Consider the following 14285-nt stretch of genomic DNA (forward strand, 5'->3'; position numbering starts at 1 on the left):
TAGCGTATCGGTGGCGTAAATACTTGAGTGGGTATTTTATTTTCATTGGGAGTGTACTTTTAATATTGTCGACGTATAATTTCTGAACTTTTATCTATAGCTAGTGTGTGAAATAAGATTTGTTACATTATAACCAGATGTACCTGGTGTTTGACCGCAAAACGTGACCCGAGTCAGGCAACTGGATGCCCTAAGCCAGACATCGGGCTACATGGCGTGGAGGACTTTGTGTCCAGCTGTGGACTGATAAAGGCTGGCGATGACTTGAATAATATAATGTAATGTTTGATTTTTAATTTATGAACAATGTTAAAATGTTATAGTCATTGGACGTATATTTGTAATTGAGCACAAACTAAATTCAGCGTTCCTGGTAACTCGACAGTTATCAAACATTTGAATCTGGCCATGTTCAGTATTACTATTTTTTTAATAGCTTATTTACATGTTTTTCCTTCTACTGCTGTATATATATAAATATTATCCGTTTCCTATACTTTTAAGTAAAATTAGGTGTTCTGAAAATGTTTAGGGAAGAAAATAAAAACACGAGATACGTTGGGTACATTTTCCTAGGTGTTTTTTTGTAAGATCACTGGCAAATGAACGATGATATATCACGATTTGTTACCCTACAATATTAAGATTACGTCGATTTTATTAAAGACAATTGCAGCTCTATTTTTAATTGGCCATCTAGATGGTTATCGAATTGTATTGTACTGCGAATTATTTTTCGAATTTTTAATAGAAGAATTTATATTATAAGTTGCTAGCCATATCTTTATTGTTTATGAACAAACGAAGAATACCTGGAAGAATAATTAAATCAAAGTTAGTATTAAAAATCCTAGTGTTCGTTTTAACTAGCGTAACGGTTTATCAAAATGCACTCAAGGTAATGCAAGATAATTTCAGCGGCGAGCCGCATAATGTTACTGTTTTTTTGCAGATGACGTATGTAAAGTTGTATAGTGCTTATAAATATATGCAAAAAATATTTCAATTACTTAAACCCTTTGTACATAACACGCCTACCTTTTCATTGTTATTTGAGACGATAAATATGCCTACGATGTTCAATAATGTAGGTTACCACTGTAAATGTGAACTTTCAGGAATAAAATATCTAAATATCTGTTGGATAAATCACAAGTTTGTTTTATTTTTGTTCCCTACAAAGACCTCAAGTTATTTTGTCCCTCTGAGCTATCAAGGTAATATAAATAAAGTTAGATACTAAGTTGCCCTGGAAGAATAACTCAATGTCAATACTTACGTTAGTGAAGCTCAATATAAGGTTTTTGTTTTCGGCCGCATCTACCCACTACTTAACAGCAAGGTAAGTCACTTTCATAGTGACCCTTCACAAAGCTGCCTTTAAACCGATAAAAAAATAAACAAGTCTGATCTTAGCGCGTGCACGGTCTCAATTCAGTCATAGACCTAAGGTAAGAACAGATTCATACCACGGAAGCACAGAGATATATGCATACTGAAGATCTGTATGTCGATTTGAAACTAACAATAATACACTGATACTGAACAATAAAACATTGATGTATACCGATTGACCGAAAATTGAGACCCAACAAATGTAAATATATGTGACCGAACCCGCACTGACACGTGGTCACACCCGGGGGACACCAAAACGGTGCACGGCCCCCACAGGACGGGCACGCCCGCTGCTAATTACGCTCCAGCCACTGATCAATCAATCTACCAATGGTTTGTGCAACTTACTCGGGCCAAGGGTAAGTACTAAACAGCCGTCATCGTGCAATAATCTTACCACGTGAGGCCTGTGACCGTTTTACTAATCGGTTATAGCACAACACGGCTCCACCTTTTCACTTCTTATGCGCGTACATTCCGTGCGCCAACAGCACGCCCTCTTAAACGCATATCGTTTTTATCCTGAAATATACTCGGTCTTCCCGAATAACATTAGGTCTTCATCCTTTTTTTCCATCTTGAAATAATCTGTCATAAAAAGTAAAAATAATATTGCGACAATACATTGTCAGGGTGACAAAGGAGATTTAATACATTTAATTGCTCTAACCACGCGTCCGAAAAATCGCGTATTTCGCGATAACGTCTACACACTGACTACGACGCGACTTTTTCTCTCCTTGAATAGAAAATACGGCGTCAGGAATGGCATTCTTCCACATATCTTACCACCTCAGGATGTTTAATAAGCTCGACTGGAGAACTACTCGGATCACGTATCGTCTCGCGCCGGTTATAAAGGTATACCTTGGGTGATTAGGCCACGGCTACTAAGTCCTTTCGCTAATAGCTGAAACAAGGCCAGGAGATCTTTTTAATAGCGAGTGTTAAGGTATCAACACACAACATTTTAAATTTTATTTTACAGCTCATACATTTTGTATGAAAACTACGATCTGTCACTTTGTGACTATATACAAAATCTAAAATAAATAAATTGAAATCACCTTACAGCTATGTCCTACATGTATGTATATATATTACTTTATTCTAAGTGGATATACCGCACAAAAATAAATTATTTAAGAAATCATATGTACCGAATTTTACTCCAGATTCTACCAAATAAATGGAATTTACGAAAAAACTGTACTTCGAAAATGAATTATAGTAACTGTGTTGACGGAGATAACTATCAAGAGCAATATTCAGTAAATAAAAAAGACTTATTAGATGTGTACTAACATTATGCCATTTATAAATAAAAATAATTAATACTGGTCATATTTAAAATTTGAAACAGTTTTTACTTGGTATAACATTTAAATGTTACTAATAGCGTTTGTTAGAAACTCGAATTTTAAAATAGTATCATAACTTTTGAAATAGTATCATCATTTACATATATGAAATTTTATTGATTTATATGTGTGATTTGTCAAATTTAGATTCTAGACAGTCTCTTAAGAGGACACGGCTATTAGGAATATTTTTTTTTAAATTAATGTTACGAGTTTTCGATATTAACAAAAGTCACAAATTAATGGCGTATGTCTGTGCTTGATAATCACAGTCTTACTTTTATATGACCGATGTTTACACCAAGTCACACTTTTTTTATTTCATCAGAAAATTACAATTCATACAGTCTGAAATTACTTTTTTTTGTTGAACAGTTAAAATTTTTCTATCAATACGATGACAAATGCAAACGAAGGAGTTTTACCAATTATACTTTATTAGTAGACGGGATGTTATTTACAGTTTTCCTTAAATAATTACATAATTTCCGCTAATAAGTCGTCCAAGTGGGCAATACTCAGCAATAGTCTTTTAGGAGTGGAGAACTTTGGAATTTGTGATTCTTTATTCTAATTGAAACGAAACAGTGCTGTGCAAAGTAAACCAATTGCCTGTTCCAGACGGAATGCTTTTACGGAAATTACTTAAGAGCTTTAAGTACTTTAAGAATGCTTCTTTGAATGAATGGGCGCCTATGTACAACAACAGTATTGCAAAGCCGGGGGGGACTTGGGGTCCGGACGCGTTTAGCATTCTGATCAGATGGTGGTCGAGAGGGCCTGTCAATATTAGGCATAGCGATTATTAAGAATAGGAATAAAGCATCTCTTAACTTTTGTAGTTACCACGCAATGATGAATTTCGTACTTTTAAATTTCTCTTGCGGCAATTAAACGTGGTCTTTCATTTTGTGCCTTATTGGTAAGCTCACAATCTCTAAATAAATCACGAAGAAACCTATGTAAGGGATTTCTCTATGAGATCGAACCAGGTACGAGAAGATCCGTAGATTAATGAAAATAACCAACACAGATCTCGATTTGGTAAGTTGAAAGCAGATGGCACCTGGCCTTAAGGCATCGAGTGGAGATCACAAACTGGCAAGCGCAATGTAGGATATCCTACGCTGGATGCAGGCCACTACTCACTAGCCTTATTGGAAATGTATAAAGGGGGTCTACGTCCAACGGTTAACGTTACTACTGAATACAGTTACTGCCGAAATTATGAAAATGATGAACTTTTTTTTAATTTTAAATTGAATTAATCTATATTGAAGCTAGTTTATAACTAAATATGAGTGAATTATAGATTAAAGAAAAAATGTAATACCATTTAAATTAGAAATTGAAACTGAATTGAAAAAACTTATGAAATTTTTTGTTGCTGTGAACTACATACCAAATTTACGACTAAACATCTGAAATCAAAACACGTAAATGTCATTACTAAATAGACAGTAATCATTTTACCACGATTAGACGAAATAGTTTTTGTTATCTTTACATTGACAAATTATGCTAATTTAAGTATAAATATGCAAAGAAATATTTTGTACTTCACATTTCTTAGAGAAAAGCTATATCGTAGTAAATTATGCGTGCAGAAATAAATGGTGAACTTCGCAATAAGTTTAGACACGTCAACATTTTCAGTATTTTCGTTTTCGCATGATTGATGTCTTGCAAGGCACACGCAAACTAATACTTAGTAATTCATTTCATTTAGGATATATCAATCACTGCTCGTTTACTTAACAAGCTTTGATGTACGTAATTTATTTTATTTAGTAAAAGTTAATAATTATTATATTTCGGGAATACCTGCTATTATATAAAAGGTTATGGGTTATATCTGTAATAACCTTAAATGAATGAACAGTCTATTTGCTGTCAATATATAGTCTATTCAAAAGTCAATGATTTCAGAAACAATAAACAACGTACTTAATGATGATATAGTAAGGAAAATGGTTATCAAAATTCGAATTACAACATACTAAAATTTATTATTGTTTACTATCTATAGACTTTGTACTGCCAAACGTTATTGAGTTGATGCATTTCATTAGAAAAAAATAAATTAATGTACTTACTGTACACTTACTTCATACTTCATACTACATATTTACTTCATACATTGTAATGTAAATCGATGTGAAAAATTTAAAGCTTTTACACTCATATCCAATTACCGCGTATACATTTTTTAAGTAACGAGTTATGTAATTTAAAGTATGTAAAATAAATTCATAGCGTTTTCATATTTACCCATACTTTATGACGTTATTTTCCTGTTTTAAAAAGAGAATAATATTAATACGATAGAACTCTATCAGGTCTATAAAACTATGTAAATTGATTATTATTTTTAGCAATTAATTTTTTATTAAATTTGTGACAAAAAAATTAAATGTATTGGAGGTAACAAATATTTTGGTCTTACATTTATTCCAAATAGAATATATTCAACTATGCTATATAAATATTCTATTTTAAAAAGTGTTATTTTACCACGGTTTATGGGGTATGTAAATTTTCATGAAAATAAACAAAGTTATTAAAAAAGGTAAGGTCAAAATGAAATTGAGCATAATTTCCCATGAAAGATTTTAAAAAATGCTACCGAAAACAAATTCGGTTTTACTTAGGTTCATTTTAAGTAATTTAAAGTCGTTCATCTTAGGTTATAATAAATTCCTGAAAGTAGAAGATCAATATAGATTTCATTCCTCCAATCATTAGAAATATAATACCAATACATAAAAAAATTGTGACTAGAGAAAGAAAAAGACGGAACATATAATACAAAGTAATACAGTACGAGCAGTGAACTAATTATAGAATTCATGATGATGGAAAAATTGAGTCAGTGTCGTTGCATAGTTCGGGAAATCCTGACATTGCAGCTTTTAAAAATAATAATTATTGCTTCCTTTTTAAGTCGCAATGACCGCACCATGAAGTCAGTGATACTATGTCTTGCATATAAGAGTTTATATAAGATGGATTTTATTTTCCTTTTACAGATGTCAGCCGGCTACGGTCAATAAGCCGACTCAAAGCTAATAATAAATATAACTTTTGGTGTGCTTATCTTCATAATGTTTCTGTGGTTATTGTGCTTCATTTTAATTATTTTAGTATACAGGTTTAAGAGGAGGAATATGTACAGATTGGCTTCTGCTATTCCGGGGCCTGAACAAGAATTGCCTTTTATAGGAGTGGCGCATACTTTAACTGGGAGCACTGAAGGTTGGCAAGTATTTTAAAATTAAGTGTTAAAAAGTAAATACAATACAAAACAAAATCTTATGAATTTAAATATGATTTCGGGCGCAATAATTAAAATTTAACATTTTAATGTAGTTTGCGCTAATATGTGTGTATTGAAGCCTAAGCGAAATAAAATCATTTATGAATTTCGAAGAAAAATGATTACTTAATATCACACTTCGATATAAAAAATAATCATTGTAAAACTTGAGTTTAAAGTAAAAAAATATTTATTATAACAAAATTAACAAATAAAGAATATTACAAATTAGCAAATATATATAAAAAATTAAAATTTCGCAAAGTTTTAGCAGTAAAAACAGAGTGATTTATCCGTAACAAAATAGAAGTATTTATTCCAAATGTCAGTCAAAACTAATTTGATTTTACTAGCATGTGTTTTACTACGAGTTTAGGTTTCTTAAAGCAGTTATAATAATTAATGAGTAAAATAAAAATTAAACTTTACAAAATTACATTAATACCTTGATACTTTTTGACAACATTTTTTCATTCAACATCATTCAGCGGCTACAACTATTTTATACTCGTAGATTTTCGTTGCTAAACATTCGGACTTGATCTAGTTAGAGCATTACGATTGTAATGAACAGTACTTAAATGACAGATGGTGCTTTATTAGATATGTGTCATTTATTATAATATATTAATAAAAATGAATAATTATTAATAAAAAAAAATATTTACACATATTATACAAATGTATACACATTAATTATATACACATATATGCACATGTGTAAATAATAGAATTAGTCTCTAATTTTAATATTTTTAGACATAATGGAAAAACTACAAATGTATAGCTATACAGTTATGAAGACTAATGGAATATTGCGCGGTTGGCTGGGACACATTCTTTACTTTCGTGAGTGAAAATGTTAATTAATATCTGTTACTGGCGAAGAATTCTTAAAAAAAATCAAATTACATGTTTGAGAAATTAAACAATTTTGCGAAATTATATTTTCGGAAAAAATTATACTGTAATTTTTATTTAGGCATAAAACATTATTAAATTATTTTATGTACAACAGTGTAATTCAATATTAATATTATTTACCAGTAAAATTCAAAAGATTTTTAGATAATTTATGTTGTTTGTAATTATATTATATAAAAAGTTTATTCAAAAGAATTTGACTTTTATATTTTTGAAACTTTTTAACTCGAGAAATTCTCCAGTTGTCACAAACCCGGTAGACATTGAGGTGGTGTTGAAGACTTGTTTAGAAAAGGATGATCTGCATCGTTTCCTCAGGAAAATCACTGGAAATGGTGGAATATTTGCTCCTGGTATGATATTGCAATTTGCTTTTATTTTAATAAAGTGTAAAGTACTTGATCGTATTCTATTACGTTATCAACAGATTTCATAACAAATATTGTTAGGTATTGTTCTGTTAGGAAAAAAATTAACGTTAAATTGAAAATCTTTTCAATACTTACAAACAGATATTGTAGAGAAGATCAAAGTTTTGTTGCTTTTTCTAAGCTTCATAAAAATAACTCTTCTGTAGACAACTATGTAGTTCAAAAAATTTTTGATGTTTTTTAATTATCGTGTAGTAAATTTGAAAAGTGATAAAATAAATTCTCTTAATGTAAATAATTTTTTTATATTTTAGGATTGAAAACTAATTGCTCTTATTACTGTATTAAGGACTTTTGTGAAAATGATCACAAAAATATTGAACTGAGTCTATTATGGACTTGATCAGGGTGCGCATGGAATTCTTATACTCATAGTATTTTACGTTGAATGATGCCATTATAGGAAAGAACAGTTTAATTTTTTTTATTTAAAATTGAGCTTTATTCGGGACGAAGTCAAATGATCACTATATCAGCACCTATTTTCTTACTTGGTGATTTTTATTGCTAATAATTTTTTACAGTCTACAACTTCACCGTACTCAGAGTTCGCTTATTCATAATATGCGTACTGAAAGAGTTGACTAAGAAATAATTTTATTTAAGTTAATTTGTAAATTCACCAAATAAAAAAACCTTAAGTTGTTATTTTATTACGAATATTAAAAAGAATTTTACAAATAAATAAATTCATGTAGAAAAATAATAATTAGCACTGTTGTATTCGTTTTCTTTTTAATATTATTTATTATCATTTCTTACATAAAACTGGCTTATTTTTTAAATGATTGTATTTTATTTACTATTAGTAACGATATGGAGAAAAAGACGAAAAGGTTTAATCCCTGCCTTTAGTCCGAAAGTAGTGGAAACATTTGTGGAGACATTTTCAAAACAAAGTGAGAATTTATCTTTAAGACTTGCTGAACGCGTCGGTCGCGGAACATTCAGTTCATGGCCTTATCTTACTGCTTATACTTTGGACTCTATATGTGGTGAGTCGAATAATTTATTTAACTTTCATCTTTAACATTAATAATATTCTCAGTTGAGGATCGAGTTCTCTGGAAATTTCGTTTACCGAAGATCTCAAAAAGAGTGATCTTTCCATTTTGAGGGTGGATGTGCTACGCTGCGTTTACCGGTCCGATCTAATTTTTTTGTGTTTTTTAACAGAAACCACATTAGGAATAAAAATTAACGCTCAGGTTAATCCACCATTTTTAATAGCCATGAAATCTGTGCTGAATTTAATATGTGAAAGAATTTTTCACTTGTGGCTGCAACCCGAATGGCTGTATAGATTGTTTCCGCAGTATGCAAAGCATGAGGAATGTAGGAAAATATTGCATGATTTTACAGACGAGGTAAGAACAAACTTAGATCATAGATATAACTGCCTTTAACTATAAAGTAGAAATTTAAATAATGTAATATTTACAAATTAAATGAAACAGCCTGCGGATGTTTATAGATAACATTTATAAATGATTCTCTAGTTATAACTTTGTTATAGGTTATACGAAACAAGAGGGATGAGATTATAAAAAAGAAAAGCTTGCAAGAGAAAGCAGAACATGGTTTCGGTAAGGCAATATATGTTGTAAAGATTGAAATAAATAGTTAAGCCTTTTAAAAATAAACAGTGAAGATATTTACAATTTATTTTTACAGATTTGGGTAATTATAAAAAGAAATCATTCCTCGACCTTTTGATAACATTATCAGGTGACGAAAGGGGATACACTAACGAGGAGCTTAGAGAAGAGATGTTAACTTTAATAATTGCCGGCACCGACACTTCGGCCGTGGCAATCGGTTACACTTTGAAATTGTTAGCAAAGTATCCGAACGTGCAAGAGAAGTTATTTCACGAGTAAGACGTTCGATTGGCTACAAACTAAATAGCTACGCGATCGTGATTTTACAAATATTGTTTTTTGGAATATTTTGATGTACATTGCTAACATAGTTTTAATATGTTTTAATTAAGCTTTAACATTTTTTGAGAAGTAATAATATTCGTTAAGTAAGAATAGTATTCAAGTTTAAGTATGTCGATATAGGTAAGGTCGACGGCAGGTTCTATTGGAAATTTCAAGAAGAGGTCTATGTTCAGCTGTGGACGTCTTAACATAAAATATGGCGTGCTTTAAAAGGTCCAAGTTCATAAAAATTCTAAAAAAAACTTGTAGTTAAAAAATTTCAATTATCAACAACGTTGATCACTAAATTTTAGTTGATGAAAGTTGAATTATATCTGAAAATAGTTACTGATTTTATTATTCCACGGTTAAAAAATAATTGATCTTATTTTTTGTTATTTCACAATCTTTATTTTAGGCTACAAAGTGTTTTTGGAGATTCCGATCGGCCAATTAATAAAGAAGACTTACTCAATTTGAAATACTTAGAAAGAGTTGTGAAGGAGTCTTTACGTTTATTTCCACCAGCTCCCTTTGTAATAAGAAAAGTTTTGGAAGATCTTTATTTACGTTAGTATAATATATATTTTAAGTAGTTAAAATGCAAAGATTATATTGTTTTTAATGACCTTCAATGATACTTAATTTTAATTACTATTTACTGTTGGCTTTTTTCAATAACAAAGGTGTCAGTATGTTAGGAAATATTTATTTTCAGCATCCGGAAATGTTATTCCAGCGGGCTCGGGTATTGTGGTTAGTATCTGGGGTGTACATAGAGATCCTAAGTACTGGGGTCCAGACGCCGATTGCTTCGATCCAGACAGATTCCTGCCGGAAAGATACAATCTTCAACACTCTTGTAGCTACATGCCTTTTAGCGCTGGACCTAGGAACTGTCTTGGTTAGTATTGTTTTGCATTTCATGGGTACCGTGTTTTTACATTTATTTATTGTCGTTTACACTCGTTTTTTTAATAAATATTGAAGATGGATATTTAGGATTTTTACTTATAAATTGTTGTAAAATGTATATAGTACATTGATGTTTTCTTTCATAACCATTTTATAAATAGAGAAGTATAAAAACGACTGTTATTCGCCATTTAAACAATTTAAAATAAGCTAAAATTTAGGATACAAAAATAATTTCACGTGAAACCTGCGAGAATTGTTAAGAATAATTGTAAAGCTTTAACCATAAGAGCCTCTTACTTTAGATATCCTTGATTTCAATACGTTTTATAGTAATTAAAACTCAATAGTGCACATTGCAATATAAACCAATTAAAAATTTTATTGCACTGTATATAAATTAAATAATATGATCTTCGCGTTTATACGGTATTTAAACGATAAAGCCCCGTTGATTGTAATATTTAATTAGTTATTATAGCAATAGTGATTCAGTGATTTAAGTTTAACTTCAACCGGAAAATGCGAGTGAGATTGCCTATTGGGACACATCGTCGTATCAAAATATCAAATGATATACGTTCACTTCAACGTTTAGATCCTTCCCAAAGATCACTACGATACCCGGTCACGCACTGCACTCATCCAGCGACTTCAGTCGATCCAAACAATGATCCAGCTTAAAGCTTTTAAAGTATAGCTTTAAAATATTTTATTACAATTTCATTTGTTATGTATTCGAATGGTTTTAATTGCTTTAGGTTCTCAGTACGCATTAATGTCAGTGAAGTCAGCGTTGTCAGCGATTCTTCGACGTTACAAGATAGTTGGTGAAGAGGAAACCGGCCCTGTACCGCACATTAAGTCGAAGCTAGACATCATGATGAAAGCAGTTGATGACTACAAAATAGAATTACAAAAGAGAGATTTGTAACAATAAAAAACAAATTCGAAATTCAGTTAGTTTAATATAAACTTTAGATTTTAAAATAAGCGACGAAACATAAATAACACGACATTTTTTAGTAAAAAGAAATTAACAAATTTTAGGTTTGGTAATTATGTATGTATGTAATAAAAACGTAATTTTCTAACGTCCCTTGTTTTATTTTTCCTTAAAAGACTTTATATCAGTATCGGAAATAGTTTTAGTGTATACTAACAAATGGACATATACGTTAGTTACCTTGAAACAATTATGTATTACATGAGATAATACGAATACATGTGCAAATAAAATGTACATAGTGTAATATAATATTTTTTATGAATATTATATTTTTGGAGCAGCAATCTTTGCTATATGTCCTAAATAGGTATGCGCAAACTGGAACTTATTTCTGCAATAGTCCCCAAATGACTGGGTTCAAAGCTAAGAAGACGGCGTAAATAAAACTCAAAGTAGTTCAGGTATGATGTTATGTATAGGAATTAGAATTTCCTATGGACTTCACAGTTTCTACTGAAGATTTTGTGCAAAAATGAACGTTGGGTATAGTTTTCAATATTGCTTGTAGACAGTGATGCGAATAAACATTTCACCTAATCTCAATGGCCACAAGAGTAACGTACACCAGCCGCACCGCTCTAGTGACTGTACCATAATGTCATTATTCTTTCAACTGTCCAAGCAAAGATCTTTCGTTCACTATTCAAATATTATATATTATATCTATGTTCAGATGATGACATCTGAACACGATATATTTAGCAGAGATTTTCTGCAATCTGTACAAAATGGTTAAAGAAAGGGTTAATAATTTTCTAGTGAGAGGAATTTTTATTTGACTTTATCATCATCGTCGTTACAGCTGTAGGATGTCCACGCTTGAACATAGGCCTATCCCAAAGTTTTCTAATAGAACCGGTAGGAGGCGACCAGCGACTATCTTAACAAGGTCATCGGAAGATTCTAGATCGGAAGATTCTATGCTACGCTTGCTGGCTCGTCATCACCACTCCAGAATCTTATCGGATTTACTACAATAGAATTAACACTGGTAGAGTAATACATAAGTACGTATTGCATTTGTAAGCAGTCGTTGTTAAAATTGAATAATTTATGTTGGCAAATAAAAAAAATCCAGTACCGTGTTCCAGTATTGGACATAATTCCTATAATCCTATAATTTTGTATATACTTAAATAATCTTGCTTCAACATCATGTATTGCAATTAGAAGGTTCGTTTATAGTAAATACTATAATTAAACATGCAATCGAGATGTGATGGAAGTGACACTTGTTAGAAGCAATTTAAATAATATCAGTAGTAAAATAACATTAAAACGCATTCCGTCATTGCTAACTAGTTACATAATTGTAAGTTTTGCAAGGATGTCTAATGTAACATTTCAGATTTCAATTTAGTGGTTTTTATTGGGTTAAAAGTTGTATAATTTCTTTTTCGTTCGTTATTGACAAGTGTTTTCGGCTTCTGGTTATATGACAGGTTCAGTATTGTAGCAGTATGCTGCAGGAGCTTAATCTAAACGTTTTTGTTATAACTTAGCTCCAGGCTATTTCCAGGAGCTTTAGTTACGTTACATTATTTATTGTAATGGTGGCCTTTGTTTTTATTTTTTATCCCCCCTTGCCATGTATAGGGCAGGGATGTTATTACTTGGATAGAGTTTTTTTATCATTTTATTCTTTTAATTTACTTTTGTCTTTCATAAAACTCTTGTTTTACAATTTTCTTCTGTCTCATCTTTAATAATCTCTATCTTTTTTTACGTTTAAATCGTCACCCGTGTATCACCTTATTTTTATACAATTATAGCTATTTTATTTTCTTTTGTTATTTATAGTAATTAACCTATATTGCTTTATTCATGACTAGGTTGCGATCTTGCTCGACTCTTTTTGACTTAATTCCGATACTCTTTTTTTTGTACATAATACTAGTTTTTTAGAGAATTCTAGAAAAATGGGGCGACGTCTATCATTAGCCTTGATGGAGGCGATGCTGACTCCTTCGATCCCCTTCCCTATCATGACCTCGGAATCAGAGCGGATTTACCGGTGAATTGTGAGGCTGCCAAGTTCTTAGGTCATTTTTGCAGATTGGCTATGGATTGCCTGGAGCTCAGATATGTTACCCTCGCATGGGGCATCACTGGATACGCGTTTTGGGTGAAAATTCATGTTTTCGCGACAGAGTCAAACCATGGCTGCGTTTGCAATATTGAGTTACAGTACCATATTTGTGTAATTATATATATTTTGTCGGAAGGCCAGGCTACGAAACGTAAATTCTAACATTCCGTGTATTCACCATACCGTTGTCAGGACAGGGGCCGGGTACGTTGCTCGGGGTTGACGAACTCATTTGGGGAGTTCTACTTGCGATGCAATAGCATTTACTTTCACTGACCAGACTCTTTTTTCTACCTAAACAAAATTTTAAATGACCAAACATAGACTGCTTTAGAAGCTCGATCCAGAAATGAGCTAACGCATGCTCTTTTCAGGCCTATAGTTCAGCAGGTTACAGAAAGATTACGTTGTTTAATAATTTTCGTTTTTTAATAAATTTTCTATGTTTTTGTTGATCAAATTGTAGATGTATGTACATGTTTACTTTGCCTTTACAGTCTTTAGCTTTTTTTTGGCAGGGAACAGAAAATTCTATTAATATTCCACATTTCAACGTCCTTGAAGACAAGAATAATTCCGGTTCAGTTGAATTGAATGTTAAATTAACATTTTGACAAAGTAAAATAAGACTTTAACTGATCAATTAAAAATATATCTGATGACACAAAGTCTTAATGACAAGTGTCATTAAACACAGCTATTGAACTAAAATGACTAACAACTTTACTTGATAATTTTTTAAAGAAAATTTTCTTACAAATATATAGTCTTAGATATAATTTATAAAAAGGGTTTATTACTAAGTTTTTACTTGCTATATATTTTTTGAAGTTGATTTTGATGATAAGTGAATATAATTTTTAATTTGCTATAAAAGACATGTGTACCAAGGTATGATTTCAAGATATCTTTTAATG

The 14285-nt window shown here is 31.1% G+C and overlaps 1 protein-coding gene across 1 annotated transcript; it reads left to right on the forward strand.

The window, feature by feature from the left end:
• Positions 1-5807: 5807 nt before the first annotated feature.
• LOC137930830 (cytochrome P450 4c3-like) lies at positions 5808-11234 on the forward strand. Its single transcript, XM_068774163.1, has 10 exons — positions 5808-6014; positions 6835-6924; positions 7242-7352; positions 8240-8425; positions 8607-8797; positions 8947-9016; positions 9105-9306; positions 9774-9925; positions 10074-10259; positions 11032-11234. Exons 1-10 carry the CDS (start codon positions 5864-5866, stop codon positions 11202-11204), a joined length of 1512 nt encoding a protein of 503 aa, XP_068630264.1. The 5' UTR covers positions 5808-5863; the 3' UTR covers positions 11205-11234.
• The last annotated feature ends 3051 nt before the right edge of the window (positions 11235-14285 follow it).

The sequence above is a fragment of the Battus philenor genome, unplaced genomic scaffold (genome assembly GCF_028537555.1).
Source record: "Battus philenor isolate CCGP_79_NKW_IND1 unplaced genomic scaffold, ilBatPhil1.0.hap1 SCAF_7, whole genome shotgun sequence".
Lineage (NCBI taxonomy): Eukaryota > Metazoa > Arthropoda > Insecta > Lepidoptera > Papilionidae > Battus > Battus philenor.